General features: G+C 39.8%; 1 protein-coding gene across 1 annotated transcript; it reads left to right on the forward strand.

Annotated features, from left to right (window-relative positions):
• The first annotated feature begins 3,546 nt into the window (after positions 1–3,546).
• LOC104686254 (serpin A3-4) lies at positions 3,547–18,622 on the forward strand. The gene is made up of 5 exons (XM_010394611.3): positions 3,547–3,662; positions 5,554–6,199; positions 12,398–12,668; positions 15,216–15,363; positions 17,004–18,622. The coding sequence occupies exons 2-5, from the start codon at positions 5,566–5,568 to the stop codon at positions 17,190–17,192; spliced, it is 1,242 nt and encodes a 413-aa protein (XP_010392913.2). The 5' UTR covers positions 3,547–3,662; positions 5,554–5,565; the 3' UTR covers positions 17,193–18,622.
• The last annotated feature ends 900 nt before the right edge of the window (positions 18,623–19,522 follow it).

Below are 19,522 nucleotides of genomic sequence, written 5' to 3' on the forward strand. Positions count from 1 at the left end.
ATCTGGGGTTTAGCACAGGCTAAGGAGAGTCTCTGAGGTGTTCATGCAGTAGAACACCCTGTTTGTACCATCAGTGGTTACTATAGCAGAGAGAGGAACCTTACACAAATAAACTTCTTTCAATTTCTTGGCCCAAAGCAGATGTATTTACATTAAATTTTGCCAGCTGGGGCTTAAATACCTATGAACAGTTCAGTGTTAGTAGTGTAAGAGCTGTGGAAACTTTAGAAAAGTCCCCAATGTAAGTGAGAAAATTCCCTGTTCACTATCCATATCATATCTTCAACACATGCAACATAGAAATAGTCCAATCTTCAAAACTCAAAAAAAGGCTAAACTATTTGTAAATCAATATTCTGCTTATAATTACAATATAAGTCCTTGTTTATGGTTGTTGAAGATTTTTCATCAAATACAGATATTATACAGCTGGGTCTAGACCTGTTACCCTTTCATTTACCTTCCTTCCTGTCATGGCTTGAAACTGGAAACATATGAAAGAAAAATTTGGACTTTCTTCTCAGTGTCCAGACATTCACATTATTCATGGAAATTGAAACTGTGTTGATTTTCTCTGCTTTCTTTCCAATCATAGGGTAGCTTTCCCATGTTCAGCAGCAGGCTTTCTCCTGCAAGTGTCCTGAGGTGTGGCCTGGGTGTGTTCAAATCTATCTTAGTCATTCATCCGTCACCTTGTCATTAGCATGGCGTCTGTATTTAATTGGGCTTCCTTCTTCATCAGAATTCAGTTTTTATATACCATGAAAACTGCAGCCCATTATTAAAAGCCAGCTCTAAGCAAGATTCTTGGCTCTCATTTATACAAGAAGCAGTGAAAATAGTATCTCAAGTACTCCTTCAGGTAAGTGGTGTGTGTGAAGAACACACTATGTGTGAGTCCTGTATCCCGCCTAAAAGCCGCCTATTTCTCAGGTTTTACCTCATAAGCAACTTGTTTAAGAGGGGTTTTTGCAATCTGTTGAGCTCCTTGATAGGTCATAATCATCAACGCTTTCACTGGTTGTATCTTTGCCTCACAGAAAATATTGCTGAATTATTTTTGTGGTTAGTATTTCAATTGTCCTTAGAAACAGCATTGAGATCAGCACTCTATTTGTGTATAGTCAGGTTGGTCCCTCCCTGGAAATGGTTGCATTTTGAAGGGAAAATGAGAGAAAATATTACCCTAGTTTTAGAAAGTGAGATGCTGTGCACAGGGATGAGAGGCTCCAAGTTGACCAGGAGCCATCAGTAAGCTCTTGCAGGGAATGCAGACAACACCACCAAGCTGAGTGGCACGGTTGCCACGCCTGAAGGATGGATGCCATCCAAAGGGACCTGGGCAAGCTCAAGCAATGGGCCCATGGGAACCTCATGAGGTTTAACAAGACCAAGTTCAAGGTGCTGCACCCATGTCAGGGCAACCCTCAGTATCAACACAGGCTGGGGGATGAATAGATCAAGAGCAGCCCTCCTGAGAAAGACTTTGGGGTGCTGGTGGATGAGAGCCTGAACATGACCTGGCAATGTGCACTAGGAGCCCAGAAAGCCAACTGTGCCCTGGGTTGCATGCAAAGCAGCGTGGTCAGTAGGGCAAGGGAAGGGATTCTGTCCTTCTGTTCTACTCTTCTGAGATCCCACCTGGAGTGCTGCATCCAGCTCTGGGGTCCCCAGGATAAGAAGGATGTGGATCTGTCCAGAAGAGAACCTGTCCACAAAGATTGTCAGAGGACTGGGGCAACTCTCCTGTGAAGACAAGCTGGAAGAGTTGAGGTTGAGATGGCTCCATGGTGACCATATTGTGGCCTTCTAATACCTAAAAGGATCCTACAGGAGAGCTGCAGAGGGGCTTTTTACAAAGATTTGTCATGATAGGACAAGGCTTTAAACAAAGGAGAGTAGATTTAGGTCAGACATAAGGAAGAAATTATTCACTATGAGACTGGTCAGAAAAAGGTTGCCCACAGAAGCTGTGGGAGCCCCATCCCTGGAAGTGCTCCCGGTGGGGTTGGGTTGGGCTTTGACCCACCTGGTCTACTGGAAGGTGTCCTTGCCCACGGCAAGGGGGTTGGAACTAGATGATCTTTGAGGTCCCTTCCAACTCAAACCATTCCATTATTCTATGAGTATGTACTTGAGCTGCATTAAGAAGAGCATTGCCAGCAGGTCACCACAAGTAATCCTTTCTCTCTACTCATCCCTGCTATATACATCTGGAGAGCTGCAACCACTGCTGGGCTCCACAGTGCAAGGAGGACATGGACATACCAGAATGATTCCATTGAAGTGCCAGAATTGTCATTGAAGAATTGCAGCATCTTACATATGAGGAGAGGCTAAGAGAGCTAGAAATGTTTAGCCCAGAGAAAAAAAAGACCTGTGTGGGTCTCAAGAGTATGTATAACCACCCAATTTTTGATGAGATGAGTAAAGAGAGAGATAGCCTCTGCTCAGTAGCATCTAGTGACAAGACAAGAAGCAATGAGCACAAATTAAAATACAAGAAATTCTATTTAAATGTAGAGAAAACCTGTTTTAGTGTCAGTGTTGTCAAACACTGCAATAGAGAGATTGCTCAGAGAGCTTGTGGAGTCTCGATTGTTGAGGTAGTCAAAACCCAGCAGGAGACCATCCTGAGCAACTCTGTATATGTCCTGGTTTGAGCAAGGGTTTGAACTGTGTGGTCCCCAGAGTTCCCTTCTACGACGCTTCGGTCATTCTGTACCCAGGAATAAAGCTTAGCACAGAATAGCAGGCCATCTGATCTGACCCAGCTGAACTTGGCACACGATCAGAGGGGATTGCTCCCCACATCCCAGATCATAAGATAGTAAGCTGATCTAAAGACTTGCTCTATTTAACACCCGTGTTCCTAGGTTTCCACCCCCTGTCCCCGGGCCATGCTTGTAACTGGGATCACCTGCATTCAATGGCATCCCAGCTGCATTCTTCTTCTCTGGGCACAGAGCCATACAAGTCACCCAGGAGTCAATATCACAGCTCTTGCTGCCAGTGGATGCCCCATCTGGGAGTGGACAGCCAGGTACACATATGACAGCACTTACTACTGCAGCACAACAGCCTTTTAAGCCCTGCACCCATTAGAATCATCACTGGCTTCACCTGGAGGCAATCAATCCCAGCCATGGATAAGCAGGAGACAAACCAGGCTAGATCACAAAAATTCTGATTGTCATGGTACATCAAGCCTTGTCCTCCTGCCTTAGTGGCAGCAATGCTATTGGAAATTCTGGAAATTATGCAAATTATATTCAAAATATTTCTCTGTAGTTACTTCTTCTTCTTGTACTACTTGACTTGTTCATAAAATAGTAGATTCAGGCACTTGAGATGTATATGAACGTCTGATATTAAGAAACAGTAGATTCAGTTTGAGGAAAATGGGTTTGAATCTAACCAGAGTGATCAGATAGTCATGAATAATAAGAAGTCACGTGTGAAACATATTCAGTAAAGTTAAGTGTCCAGTAAAACTAGTTTTGACATCATACTAATCTCTAGAATTATAATGTGTGAGTCACAGCCCTTAGATGATCTTAACCTTTACTAGAGGATACCGTGCTTTGTGTTCAGCAGCATAAACAACTGAGCAGGGACCTGTGCAGACGTGGTGAATACAACAGAACCCTTTTGAATTCACTGTAAGTAACGTTTTTGGTTTTTTTAATGTGGAAAAATTGTCAAAAACTATATTCAGGACAAAAATTTTCAAATAATCAATTGAGAAATTATCTTGTTCATATTCAAGTTTTGGTTTAAAGCTTCTTGTATTGTTTAATTATGATGCTGGTTTTTTTAAAATATAAAAGGTAACTCCTCTGTGATATTGCCATATCCATAAGGCATAACTCTCCTTAGGAAAAACACTCATTTCTAAGTGTTTTAAATTAAGTAAATTGATGATAATAACAAATGTAGGGCGTGAAATGAAATGGAAGTGGGGACTTAAGGATTGCTCTCTAAAGCATCTAGAGAATTTGAAAAAAAAAAGAAACTGTGGCTAAAAGAATTAGAGTGATGGTGGGACAAGTCACAAAAAAATCAGAGCTTAAATATAAATGTGTTCTAGATATGAAAGTGCAATCTGAAAGTGGTTTGTCATGTGGTTCAGGCCCTTCCTAGCCATAACAGTATTTCTATGACCATATATTCAGAGTGTGAATTAAGGAATATTTAGAGCATCTATTATTAAAGCAGAGATCAGCATTCTGAGTTCACTGGGTTTGGGAGAAGCAAGATGATGGATAGTGGAGAACAGAAATGTGGGATCATGGTGGGAGCTGATAAGGATTCAAAGCTTTTACAAGGCAGAGTCTGCATTTCTCAGTGCAAGTAAAAAACCTTAGATATTTTTCCCCTAGAGCAAACTTTGTTTTATAAAAGGTTCTATAGGTAAAATGGTCACATACCACAAGAGGATGTTTTGGATTTCCAGCTATTCCACATCTTTACTTCTCTCTATTGACAGAAGTTACTGAACCAATTGTGATACAGTATTAATTTCTAGAGGTAAAAGTATTGCCACAGATGTGGAATGAATGGTTTCCATGCTGCTCTGGAAAAGGCTTTCCTGTTCTATCTGTATTTTTTAGTATCTTTGGTCCTCCAGAATTTACTCACTCATCTTCACTTTCAACCAATGCAGGCTTCTCTGCCAAATCACTCTTTTCTATCTTTCTGATGATAAAAACTGTGATTGCTCTAGAGTTTCTCTAATTTTTTTTTTTTTTTTAAATTTTTTTAAATTTTATTTTTAGGCGATTTGATTCGGTCACTGGGCTGGACATGCCTTTGCAGGCAGCAGGCACACTTATTTCCTTTTGTTGCTCTATGTATATGTGCATTTTCCCTTTCTTAATAGGCAACACTGTATTTCCAGGGTCTTGGTAACATCCTAATTTCTGTTTCTTTCTTTTGTTATTTTTGTGGAAGTTGTTTTTTTCCTTTATTTGTGCTCAATTGCTCAAGCTTTATGAAATCACCGTAAATGTTCATCACTTCCTTATTAACAAGTGCTTTTGCTTTCTCTTAAGTGCCTGCATATGTGTTTACATGCAGTCCATTCAAAAATGTTATGTTTTAACTTTCACAGAAGAGGAATATTGTGCCTTTTTTCTGCTTTGATTTTTCATCTGTTAAATTTCCAAATTTAACTGGTTATTCTTGACTGGCTCCCTTACTTTCTGCTCTATAGACCTGTATTTTTGACTCTTTTATCACTTAAAGCCACATTGAAAACAGAATATTGGAAAAAAACCAGTTTAAAATGAATTGTAGCTTAACTTTAATGAGGGCGTCTTTGGAATTACCTCATCCCTCTTGGACTTTAATTTTTATTATTTCATAACCTCTTCAGCACGTTGAGTAATTTTCCAGAGTCTGCTTCCTTGAAATAGAAAGCTTGTTTCCCTCAATTTAAACATCTCAGAGTCACTAGTGCCAAGCTAACTCTGTATAGTGAAGGGATTGACGTAGTGCTAAACACAAGGTGAAAAGATTTGTAAACCAAATGTAATTTTTCTTCTCTTACAGAATCACAAAAATATGAAGAAGTTGCTTTTCCTGTGTCTTTTACTTGTTGGAATCCATTCCAACAGTTATTGCTATGAGCCCTATCAACAAGGGGTAAGAAACCAGAATCAAAGAGGACAAGGAAACCGAAACATGCCATTGCAGAGTGTAAAGAACAGTGTTTGTCGATTTGCATGTTGTTTCTACAAAGAGATTTCTTCTCGTGAAAACAATGGGAATGTTTTCTTCTCTCCTTTGAGCATCTCTACTGCCTTTGCAATGCTGACTCTGGGTGCCAGATCAGACACCCTGACCCAGATTCTTAGGGTCCTTAGCTTTAACCCTCGTGAGATTTCTGAAAATGACATACATGAAGGTTATCATCAACTCATGCAAATGGTAAACAGAAGGAATGGGGGGTTACAGTTGAATATGGGAAATGTTCTGTTTGTGCTTGATCGACTGAAGCCACAAGAAAAATTTTTAAGTAATCTCAGAACCTTCTATGAAGGAGAAGCTTATCCTATGAACTTCAAGAAGTCTGATCAAGCCCAGCTAAAGATCAATGAATATGTAGCAAGAAGAACCAATGGGAAAATCAAGGACCTTATAAATAACCTTGATCCACTTACTGAAATTCTCCTTATTAGCTATATTTATTTTAACGGTAAGATATACATATCATATTCTTCTATTCCATAAATTATTTCCTCAGGTCAGTCTTGGACTTCACCTGTTTTTGCAATATGGCTTTGCAGATGGGCTCATACCTTGTTTTCCTTTTGGTCCTCACTTATATTTAATTAGAAACAAAGCTATTGGAGGTTAGGTTCTACTTGACACTGATAACTTGTAGCAAAATGTATGGCAAATTTTCCCATATCTTTTAATATATAACCTTCTTTCCTTCAGAAGATTAAGTGAGCTATATGTTGAGGAAGGCATTTCTAGGCAGTAAAGCATCTAATCCTATACAATCTAGTGGGATTCAAACACTTTCTTAAATGCTTGGTTGAAATTCATTTCTGTGAATTTCAATCCAGCTGTTACTTTTGTTCAACTAGTTCAGAGTTAAATGCAAAGAATTTTATAAAAGGAAAACTTGTCATCTTATCAAATAGAAAATATGTTTCATCTACAGCTTTGCTGTTACTGTGTATATTTATGTATTCAAAACTAAACATGCAACAATAGCTTTAGTTTCACACTCATGTTCTCCTTATTTTTTTACTAACTATGCCTTTGCCGATCGCATGTCTGTAGTCCTGGTGTGCCTAGAGACATAGGTTTCAACCTTTTTTTTTTAATTTGCAGATTCTAATATTTTCCAGTGAAGAGATGGACCCACCAGTATCAAATACAAGCCTATTCACAATAAGCTTGTTTTTCTTAATTAACTTGTGCAGTCTGCTTAGATACAGTCTACAGATCTTCCCAGAGCTTTTCAGACTTCTGATCTAATGAGAAGAGGATGATCAAGGCTGTAAGGCTCAATCAGTGGTCTATTAACAGATATTGCATCTTATTTCAAACTTTCTCTTTCTTACTGATTACATGCTGAAAGCAAAGTATTTGTAGTCAGGAAAATAATATTCTGTAATTTACCTGATAAAAATATCATCAAGCTTTTCATTGAAGGGGAGATGGCATATTAGATAATTTTTTAAAGAAATGTTATCCTTTTAGAACTGTTAACCTGGATGCTTGTACTTTCCAATATGAGGCTTCCCCTGAAAATAATTAAGAACTATATTTCTGTTTTGTTTTGCTTTCCATCTGTGTCTCTGCTCCTTGCATTAATGCCTGATGATTTGGCCAAAGCTTAATGGAGCTAATTGAAATACAGATGACTGATGTTTCTTAGTTCTCTTGAAAACACACTTCTTTGTTTCAAATGGTGTTTTTATTTAGGCTTTTATTAAGCATCAGGTTCATCTTTCAAAACAGGAAAAAACCTGTCTATTTTTCTTTTACTGAAAGGTGTTTGAAGAATGAGCAATACATTTAGTAGCACAATGGAGACACACACCTGAGAAACCTTGTATTAAAATAACTTTGTATTACAGGTTACTTTTACATGTTCTAACAATAAGAGTTGTTGGGGTTTTTTATTAGATGTTCAGTTTACTACTGCAAAGATTTCCTAATTCCTCCAAAGGTGGTGGAGTTTCAGTTTAAGATCTCCAATTTTAAAGCAAATGGATTAAAGAATAGCATTAATAGCAATAATATAATAACAATTTTAATCTTGAAATCAAGAGTAGGTTAACGATCTAGAGCTGGGATTAATCTGGAGAGGATTTTTAAACCTCAGTTAGCTGTATAACTGGTCTATACTTTTAGGTGCTTGTCCACTTCTTGTGCATTACAAACTTCTTGCACAGTACTGGTGGCTTTTTTTGTGGTCTAGCATAGTACAGAAGTCCTTCTCCAAGGACAAAAGTCTGGCAATATTTTCCTGACTCTGAGCTACTGGACATGTTATTCCACTATTATACACCAGTCCCTTTTCATGCCTTAGTCAAGCTGGCAACAATAAAGAATACTTCAAATTTCATTTTGCCACTTGAGCACTGTGAAACTCTTGAAGGAAGGTGCCTAGAAGGTAGCCACCTATGACAGAGGTGAAAACAGGAATAAGAGTCCCTTTGAAATAGGAGGAAAATATTAATGAATATCATATCTGTCTAATATGTGTGTTAACTGATAGTCATGGTTTGGGACTTTAATAATCATCTAGTTCCAACCTCCCTGAGATGGGCAGGGATACCTTCTACTACATCAGAGTGCTCAAAGAACTGTCCAGCCTGGCCTTGATCACTGCCAGGGATGGGACATCTACAATTTCTCTGTTCCAGCCTCACCACCCTCATAGTGAAGGATTTATTCCTTAAATCTAATCTAAATTTAAATTTGCCCCCTTTCTGTTTACCGTCATTCCCCTTTGTCCTATCACTATCTGCCTGTATAAAAAGTCTTTCCACATCTATAGGCCTCCCTTAGGTACTGGAAGGGGCTCTAAGATCTCCCTGGAACCTTCTCTTCCCAGGCTGAACAACCCCAACTCTCTCAGCCTGCCTTCACAGGAGAGGTGCTCCAGCCCTCTGATCATTTTGATGGCCCTCATCTGGAGTTACTCCAACAGGTGCACGTCCTTTTTTTATTGGTCACCCCAGAGCTGAATGCAGTACTCCAGATGGGATCTCGCCAGAGTGAAGCAGAGGTGGAGAATCCTCTCCCTTGACCGGCTGGCCTCACTTTTTTTGATGCAGATCAGGATGTGTTTGGCTTTCTGGGCTGCGAGCACACATTGCTGGGCCATGTTGAGATCTTCATCAACCACCAGCACCAAGTCCTTCTCCTCAGGTCTGCTTTCAGCTCAGTCCACTATTTGTCCAGCTTGCATTCGCGCGTGGTATTGTCCCAACCCACATGCAGGACCTTGAACTTGGCCTTGTTGAACTTCATGATGTTCTAATGCGGCCACCTCTCAAGACTGTCTCACTCTCCCTGGATGGCATCCCTTCCCTCTGGAGGGCATCCTTTCCTTACAGCATATCAACAAAATGATGCCATCTTGGTGTCAATGGCAAACTTGCTGAGGGTGCACTCAATTCTGCTGTTCGTGTCACCAATAAAGATATTGAACAGCACTAGTCCTAACATCAACCCCCGAGGAGCACCGGTTATCTCTGATCTCCTCTTGGACAACAAGCCATTGTCTTCAACCCTTCAAATGCAACCATCCAGACAATTCCTTATCCACCGAGTAGACCATCTGTCACACCCATTTCTCCAGTTTAGAGTCAAGGATGTCACGCGGGACAGTGTGAAATGCTTTGCGCAGCTCCAGGTAGATGACATCAATTACTCTTCCTTTAGCACAGTTTACCCTTAGGGAAGTCAGGTTGTCTGTCACCAATCACTTCCTAATTTTCCATGTGTCTTAGCATAGTTCCCAGGAGGATCTGCTGCATGAGCTTGCCACTGAAAGAGGTGAGAAAGCCTGATAGTTTCCTAGCTCTTCTTTTTCTTCACTTTTTAAAAATAAGAGCTCTCATATCTCTTTTTCAGTCAGTGGGAATTTCACCGGACTGCTGTAACTTCTCAAATATGATGGATAGGGGTTTAGCTGTTTCATCTATTTCTCTCAGGATCTGCAGATGCATTTCATCAGGTCCATTAACACGTTCATCTTCAGGTTCTCTTTATGGTCTTGAACCTGATCTTCTTCTACAGTGGACAGTTTTTCATTCTCCCAGTCCCTGCACTTGCCAGTAAAGACTGAGGCAAAAAATTTCATCAGGTACCTCAACCTTCTCCATATTCTGAGTAACCAGGTTTCCCATTTTCTTCTGGAGGGGTTTCATGTTTTCCCTAGTCTTCCTTTTATCACTGTCATACCTATAGAAGCTTTTCTTGTTGCCCTCGATGTCCCTGGCCAGATTTAATTCTATCACACCTTTAATTTTTCTAACCTAATCCCTGGAGGCTCAGAAAATCTCTTTTTATACCTCCCAGGTTACCTGTCCTTGCTTCCACCCTCTGTAGGCTACCTGTCTGTGTTTGAGTTCACCAAGGAGCTCCTTGCTCGTCCACACAGGCCTCCTGTCATTTTTACCTGACTTCTTCTTTGTTAGGATGGATCACTCCTGTGCTTGGTGGAGGTCATCCTTGAATATTAATAGAATCATAGAAGGTTGGAAAAGACCTCCAATATATTTGAGTCCAACCTTTGACTGAACACCACCATGTCAAATAAACTATAGCACTAAGTGACAAGTCCAGTCATTTCCTGAACATGTCCAGTGACCATGAATCTACCATATCCCTGGTCAGCCTGTTAAAATGTTTGACAATGCTTTCAGTGCAGAAATTCTTCCTGGTGTCCAATCTGAACTGCCCCTGGAACAGTCTGAGGCCATTTCCTCTTATCTGGTCACTTGTTGCCCAGGAGAAGAGCCTGACCCTGACCTGGCTACAGCCTCCTTTCAGGCAGCTGTAGAGAGCAATGAGGTTCCCCCCTCAGCCTCCATTTCTCCTGCTTAAAAAACCCCATCTCCCTCAGCTGGTCCTCATATGACTGACTCTCTAGACCCTTCCCCAGCTCCATTGCCCTTCTCTGGACATGCTCCAGCCCCTCAATGTCTTTCTTGTCATCAGGGGCCCAGAACTGAACACAGGATTCGAGGTGTGGCAACACCAGTGCCAAGTACAGGGGGAAAATCACTGCCTTGGTCCTGCTGGGCACACTATTGCTGACACAGAATGCCAGGTGCCATTCTTGGCCTTCTTGGCCACATGGGCACAGCTGGCTCATGTTCAGCTGCTGTCAACCAGCACCCCAGCTGCTTTTCCACAGGGCCACTTTCCAGCCACTCTGCCCCCAGCCTGTAGTGCTGTTTGAGATGGTTGTGACAAACAAGCTTTCTTGGAGCCCTCTTCCCTCCATGGGTTTATCCCAAGCAGATCTCTGAAGAGGCTAAAGTTTGCTCTCCTGAAGCCCAGACTAGTGGTCCTAACATCCTACTTAGTTTTCAAACAAAGTTTTTTTTGAAATCAGTTAGTTTTCCCTGAGTTGATCACTAGATAAATGTTGTTTAAAATTTCAGGACTGGTGTCACTCCTGTTATTGTGCTTTTTTCCCCCCTTAAGCATAAAAATGTAAAAGTCCTGTGTGTAATCTATCTGATGATAGAAGTCACTATTAATGAAGTATATAAAAGTGTATGAAGTATATAAAAGTAGCAACTTTCCCCTGTTCAGAGTATTGCAGTTGTCAATGTATGCTTTCAGAGACCAAGACATGCACTAAAGTCTCATTTCACTTTTTCAAAAGCTATTTAATAGTGCAGGCTATGTCAGATGGTGGAAACAGCAGATGATAATTATTTCATTTGTAACAAGCTGCATAGTAATCAATGTTCAAATAGAAATCAGAAGTCAAAAGGGGTTGCATCTTGTTCCATTGTTTTCTTGATGCCACTTATCTTACTTAGCATCGCTGCTCTACTTTTGCCCACTACATTTGATAATACATTGGTTTTGCTCTAGAAGGCAAAATTTACTACAGAAGAGCAAGATTTCTTAAAAATTAAAATAAAAACAAAGAAACCCTTCCAAAACGCCACAATTTTCCCCCTTTTAAAAAATTTGCTCAGCCTCTTAAACGTATGATGTGAATACCTGAAATTTGGCTTAGAAATTCCTCTCTACTAGGGATAAGAATCTTTCAGAGTTTCAATGTAGACAGTTTGTTTGACCATGACTAAGTGAGAAACCTTTGAAAGTTTAATATGGTGAAGATGACAGCGGAAAAGGTTTCTGCTGTTGCTGTTTTGTCTTTTAACTCAGCAGTCTGGTAAAATTAAGTTCTTTATGACTCTATACATCATCAGCTAATGTGAGGTATCAACACTTCTCTGCAAGTAACTCAAATCCCTTAATTTCTCTGGGGAATTCATCCCTCGTGCCACCCTTTACAAGCCTGTCTTTGGTTCCTAAGAGAGAATCTTCTTTTGAGCTTAGATAAAGGCTGCATTATATGAGGGCTTTACATATAAAAAAACCCTGTTATCATGGAGGAAAAGTGCAAGGTAGAACCCTTGATAACTCATCTAAATGAAGGATTTTGCAGCCTGCTGTAAGATCCGAGGGAGTGTTTTTACTTCACATTCTACCTACTGTGTGTTGCTATTGAATTATTCTGCGTATTTAGTAAGATTGTGATCATTGCAAATCGGTTTGTCTTTGAAGCTGATCCAACTGTACCAGTTTCTGTCATCTAAGAATGTGTCCTGTGTTAATATGTCCTATGATTTCATGTCCTCAAAATATCCTGTAACTTTTTCTCTTATATTTCAAGCTGAATGGGAAAAACCTTTTGATCCAAAATACACTAAAATGAGCAAATTTTTTGTGGATGGAAACAAGGCTGTTGAAGTCCCGATGATGTTTGGAATGGGCCTGTTCAAGCACGGCTATGATGAGCAGCTGTCTTCCACTGTGGTGCAAATGGATTACAAAGGAGGTGCTTCAGCATTTTTTATTCTGCCTGATAGAGGAAGAATGAGTAAGCTGGAGAAAAGATTGTCTTGCGAACGTATGTTGAGGTGGAGGACATTAGTCACAAAAAGGTAAAATTCTGCAGTTCTTGGTTCAGATGGTAGGCAAGGAAACAAAGGAGCTGGGGTATAACACAGGGTCAGTATGTCATTTTTAGTTCTGCTTTAATCTACAGAAGAAATCCCCTGACCAAAGTTGAATCTGGCTCTTTACTGTGTTTTCACATTCGGTACTGCACACACTGAAAACCTTCACAGATTAGGACTTTTGCTATTTCTGCATTTTTTTTCCATCTTCAACCCTCAATAGGCCCAAGTTTTTGGACTTAGACCTCATCTCACTTTTTTGTGGGGAGGTCTTCTGCCTTCTCCTATTTACAAGTAAATGCCTACCCCTCCAGCCTTTTTTCTTGTCTCTTTCTTAATTTCTGCCTATTAAAATTAACAGTAATTGTACAGTTAATGCTGAAATAACAACTTCCATTCTGCAGTTGTGAGGGCAAAGATCAATGATAAGGGTATAGAGCAGAGCCATTTATCCAGGCTCTCTGTGGACTTAGGAAGGCAAAATTGCAGTAAGCTACACTCAATTCAAGGTAGCTTTGGGACTAGAAGGCAGAAAGTGTATATGCTTTCAAAAATTTGAGTCCTTACATTCAGTGTTGTGTATGGCAATAGTCTTTCTTAAAATATGTGTATAAGCATAGGTACAACACCTTTACAGTATCAAGCCCTTGTATTCATTCATGAATTTGATGTGTCACATTAGTGACCTTCACACATAGACATTTGAAAATCATGTTTTAGATGGTCCCTTCTCAAGACAAAAATTACGTCTGGATGCAGGAACCCAAAACTCTGATTCACTGTTAAATATTTTTAAAGGAATCTAACTTCTTTTTCATATGGGGGTAAAAAACAACAACAACAAAACCAGGAAGAACTGTGTCATTCTCTGTGCACCTTTACAGTTTTGAAACTTCTGGGAGTAGCTATGTGGTTTGTGACTACAGGACAAATAAGATGATGAATCAAGATCCTTATGAATAATTTTTGCCAAAGAATTGCCTTTACAATCATCAAGATGAATACTAAATACAACTGGAGGGATTTGTATTCCTTCTCTCCATCTTACAATATGAAAAAGAATCACTGTCAAAGACAAGTTTGTTTCATGCTCCTTCCTGTTTTTCACCATAATAAGTCTCCTACAAAATAATGACACAAACTCCTCCTTTCCCCTCTAGTTTTTAAAGCAATTAATTGCATCTGCTATTATTTGGAGTCTCTGGGAGGTCTTAATAAAGGAAAGTATTCTATGGAATAATTTAAAGGCTGTGGACTACCTATGTTTGTCACTTCTTTGCCTGCAAACTGACGTTGTTATTAGTGGCAGAAGTATTGTGAAGGACATCTTTCATTACTGTTGGCTGACAAAAAGGATAGTGCTGAAGTGTCACCAGTACAGACAGCTGAGATCTTTTAAATGGCTGAACTGTAGAGAAAACATCACTTTCACTTCTGGAAAGTGTATCCCGCTGTTTGCTTCCCTTAGCTGGTTGCATTGCTACTGTCTGTCTGTGGCTTTCCCTTTCCGCTACATTGGAAGCAAGTGGGGGCTTCTGAAGGAGTGTCTTTAGGAAATAGGAAGGCAGATGATTCAGTGATAGCTGCATCCTCATTCAGGACAGCAATCAGCACAGACAGAAATCAGAGAGAAGTAAGAGATCAGCAACCTGTTATCAATCCACCAGCACTCTTGTTTCTGGATACAGCCACAGTTGCATTAGATGCAGGTGCAATGCTGGAAGTATGGGCCTTTTCCTTCCCACCTGCCCACTGGATGACTTTCTCTTTGGCTAGCTTCATTAAGTGCTCCACATCTCCCTGACCTAGAGCCCTGGAGAGTTGCCCTGGTTTCTCACCAGAAAATAGAACCTAATGTCAGCACTATCACTAACCTGTGTCTCATTATGCTGCTTCTAGCTGTAAATGTTGGGCTTTACTTCTGAAAAGTAATTGCTAGACACTTATGGGAAAAACAAGGAAGAAATGAGTCAGAAGCATAGAGCTTTGGTTAATTTATGGAAAGCAGCAATCTAGTCACTTAAAATTGAGTAAGTCAGACACTGGGCTTGACACAGAAAAATAATTATCTATTGACTAACTACATCCTGTAAATGTGCTTTTGTATTTTATTTTGCCATGCCTTCTATCACTGCTTACAATTGTCCTGCTTCTTCAGTGGATATAGTTTTGTATTCTCTGTCCTGTTTTATATGATAAATACACAAGGCCAATATTTTTCCCCAAAAGTAACCAGTTAACTTGAATGTGTTCAGTTTTTTTGTGCTCAGCTTGAGACACCTAAAGGAATCTCTTGTTCACAAGGTGAATCCTCTGCATCCTCAGTAATGGCTCATGACTAAGGTGCTTCCAGCAGATTGCACTAAGATCACTAACTTCTGAAAATGTACATCTCCTATGTAGGCAAGAGAGGGCCTGCAGGCAAAATGTCTTCAGGGAGAAAGCAAAATCAATTTGTCTCTTGTGAGTCTATGTTATTCTGTGATAACTGACCAAATGTTTCACCATATTCTTGCACTTCTTTTCTGGCAGCTCAGTAAATTTATATCTTCCGAAATTCACGCTTTATGGGACATATGACCTAAAAGATACCTTATATAAAATGGGCATTATGGATCTATTCACTGATAAGGCTGACCTCTCTGGGATCACTGGGCAGCCCCAGCACAGAATTTCCCAGGTAAGTCATACTGCTTTTAGTTTTATGGGGTCATGGTTACAGATACTTGCATCACTTCTGTACAGCTATTCATGGTGCAAAACTCATATAAAGAGGCTTTGCTTCACATGAAAAGGCAGTTGTTGGCATACAGAGTATTTTGTCCACGTTACTTGCACTGTGTGTGCAATCGGGTTGGAGCAATTTGCAAGTCTGTAATTTTCAATCTAGGTTATTTTGACCTGCATGGGGCAACCTTATAAAATAGATATGACCAAATCATCATCTATCCACACCTTGGTACCCTCCTGCAGGGTGTTGTTACAGTCACTGCATGGCCGCCTCTGTTTGTGTCTGACTTCTTTAGCCTGCTTGTGTGCAAGTAGAGAGCTGTAGGGTGTATCACTGCTTGTATTTTATGGAGGTAAGGGGACAGGAAAAACACTGCTTGCTTTTAAACTGTTTGAGGGAAAGGAAAATGCAGTTATTGCAAACATTTGGCTTCAAGCATATGAACAATAACTGCCAGGTCTAGGCAAAAGCTACAGATAGGTCATGCTTCAATAAACCTAGAGTTTAAAGCTGACAATCAGTGCAAACTTAACTGTCTAATGAAGAAAACAACTGCCCTCATGACCTCAAGTGGACATTAGTGATTCAGGATCTGTCAGTGTCTTGATATTGAAAGGTAAAACTTTTGTGTTTCTCTGCTTTAACCCTCCATTTCTGGCCCTTCATCTTTGCCCCCATTTTTCCCAAAACATGAAGAAACATAGGAAACATAATTTCAAATTTCTATTCAATGGGCTAATCTGCATGCTATTTCTTCAGCTAATATGAACTTCAAATACACAGTTAAATATGATCTTACTCTGTTAACATTTGGTCTAGCTGTACAGATCTCCATGAGTTGGATGCAAGGAATAAGAAAAGAAACAAAGCAAATATTTTCACTGGCAGGGACATGCCCCTCCACTGGAGTGCAAGGTTTCCTCTCTGGGCATAGAAAACTGTGCTGCATGTAGCTTGCTAAATTTTTTTTCCCCCCTAACTTTGCTGTCTTTAAGCAGTGGACTCACATCTGATGCTTATTTCTTACTGATGCCTTTTCCTGGTCTTAAAATCAAGAATCAAACATGGTTAGAAGGGAAAAAGGGATTTTACCAGTGTATATATTTTAAGGATCCTTAGGTGCACCACGTCCAGGTGGAATGCGTTGAAATGCACACCACAGTGCCCACCCCCAGAAGATCTGGTATAACATTATAGGTCTTACTAATTAGCATATCTATCAAAAATTCCCCACTCAGAGGCTTGAATGAGCCCCCCTCCTCAAGGAACCTTCCCCTGGATGGTTCTCTCTTAGTTTACAGAATGTGTTCTGGAGAGGACCTTGGGGTCTGGGGCACACTGATCCCTAACTACGAAGCTTCTAAAATGTTTAGTCTCCTAGCTTCACAAAAGAAGTCTAAGAATGTAGGCCAAAAAACACTAAGAATACAAAAGCTATAAAGAGGTATCTAAAAGGGGTATAAAAGAAAAGGCAAAAAATCATCATGGTATCATTACCAGTAACTTCTTCAGGCACTTTTAACTCTCATTCTTATTTAGATGACTAGTTTTGTACTCCCTTGATTTGTAAAATGTCTGTTTCTTCACAGGCTATTCATAAGGCTGTGGTAAAGGTGGATGAGACTGGCACCGAAGCAGCAGCTGCAACAGGCATGGAAATAGTGCCTATGTCCGTTCCAGTTGTAGTTAAATTCGACAGGCCCTTCGTAATGGCCATAACTATGGAAAACACTATGCTCTTCATGGGAAAAATCGTGAATCCTCTGAAAAAAGATTAAGTTAATGTACAAGTTAGCTATGTGGTGATGACCACTCTTAAATCAAGTATTAGACCTGATGAGTATGGCATGGCTACAGAGAGGCTCTCCACCTCTTAACTGATGTTATTCACTGTTTTTTGTAGATGAGATTCTTCATCAATTTAAGTTGTCATAGTTGCATGTTTGGTTAGGCCTTGCTGCTTTTTTTTTTTTTTTTTTTTTTTTTTTTTTTTTTTTTTTTTTTTTTTAAGAAGGTTGCATTCATGCAGAACTGTCGTTCGCTCTGGGACAAAATAGGCCTGTGTGATACTGACAGCATTGATACATCCTCTAGCAGGGAAGATGAGGAGCATGTGGGTGGAGAGGGTTGTGTATGTCTGCTTCTTCCCTCATGGCTGCCTTCTCTCCTATTTTTTTCATGTTGACTGACAAATAGGTATAAGTTATGTCACTTTACTATTTGTGTCCATTCTCCTACCAACATGAAGTTCATAACTAGCATAGACCTTAACATGCATAATGCTTATTACCTTGCATAGTACCATTGTTGTCCCGTGAGTCTCTTACACCCTTGCCTGCCAGCTGTTGTCCCAACTTGGCTGCTGCAAAGGGGTCTCAAAGAAGGTGTGTTTTTCCCCTGCAGATATATACTCCCCTGCCTACCATTTCTGTGAAATCTACAGTCTAGACTCATTCCATGGCAAACTTTAAAGGTTCTAAGAATTTGATCTAAGAAAAGAAGAGGTAGATCTGATCTCTGCAGTTTGGTACCCTGGAGCCAACCATTGTGAATCAATATAGCTCAGAGAAGCCAGAAGACTGCTTCTAGCTTATGCCTGCACCTAAAGTAGCTTCTAGAAGTTCCCAGGCAGCAGGAAGCACAAGCAATCTCCCCCTGGTGCCAGTGTCTGCACCATTACTCTCTGTACGTTGGAGATTACCCATGTTAGTAAGCGCCATTCCAGTATTGTTTGTAGGATCAAGCACCCTACCAATAACACCCATATCCCATCAGTGGCACTTGCCATGTCTCTTGATATAACCCCTTCTGTGTCCAGACTGTCCAGTAATACAACATTGGTACTCCTTTTCTCATCCGCTTCATGGTTAGTATAGCCACAATATTATAAAGAGCTGTTTTCACTATTAAGAGACACTATAATCAGTCACACTCATAATGAACATGCTTATTTTATTTCTTTGTTCACTTTCTTATCTATTTTTTTTCTTCTGGTTTTTACAATATCTATCATTATTTTATTTCTTTGCTCACATTCCTGGTATATATCTGATCTCTGGTTGCAGGAGGGGTAAATTATTGACTAAAGTGGGTTAGTCTGTTAATAGATATTAAGCACTTACACCAGTCTTTGTACAGCCTTGAAATATGCAGACAAATATACTATGGTAGAACAACAACAATGAATAAACATGACATTAAAAAGTTTCTAATTTTGCTATGTTACTTCTATAATTCAGAGTTAAGACTTAAGTATGGTTCAAACACCTTTTTTTTTAGTGTGTCAACAAATAATTATTAATTTACTGCTCATATACATTAGATTGGCACAGTAATGCCAGTAAGGAGTTTCAGAAAGTCCTCTGCCTTTAGCCTGAGCAATAAACAGTAAGTTATCTCTGCTAGGCAGAGAACCTTTTGGGAAGGCTGGGCATTCATTTCATGCAAAGATGTTTATTTCAAAGCCTTTAGAAAGTGTGCTGCTTCTACTTGATCAGGTGTGTAGCTTCTGTGTAGCTTCTTCTCAGCTCTCTTCTAAAAAGCTCTCTCTTGACTCCCTCTAATAGCTACTTTATCAGTCTTGGCATGTGTTTTGAGTTGTAGTTTCTGTTATTCCATAAAAAACTACAGGCCATCTGTATCGTACCTTTTTGGGTTTTAATAGATTACAGCAGGGAAACAAGAAAAGTGCTTAGAAGCTGTCAGCTTTCTGAGGAGGAACCCACTTCCAAGTTAAAATCCCAGTGAAAAAAACTCATCTCTATGGCATTCAAATAAGGCAATAATAAATTTTGTATTTTCCAAACTGAAAATGAGATGTACTAAATTTGCCTATATCACTGGGTCCACAGCAAACCAAGACAGGGTACTTTTCTACAGTTTCTTACAGATATTTGTAATCCACACCAATCTAAAGGCACTGCAGATTTTCCTAGGTCACAGATAGTTTTCTGACATAACCAGATCTTGCAGCTCGCTTTCCTGTAAAAATGTACAACAATGCATTTGGAAGTAAATCCAAGAAACCCTAACTTGAAAAGGGGGGGAAAAAAAGCACATTCACACAGAAAACTAAACTAGAATTAAAAAGAAACATTTCAGAAATAGA

Source organism: Corvus cornix, chromosome 5, assembly GCF_000738735.6.
Source record: "Corvus cornix cornix isolate S_Up_H32 chromosome 5, ASM73873v5, whole genome shotgun sequence".
Lineage (NCBI taxonomy): Eukaryota > Metazoa > Chordata > Aves > Passeriformes > Corvidae > Corvus > Corvus cornix.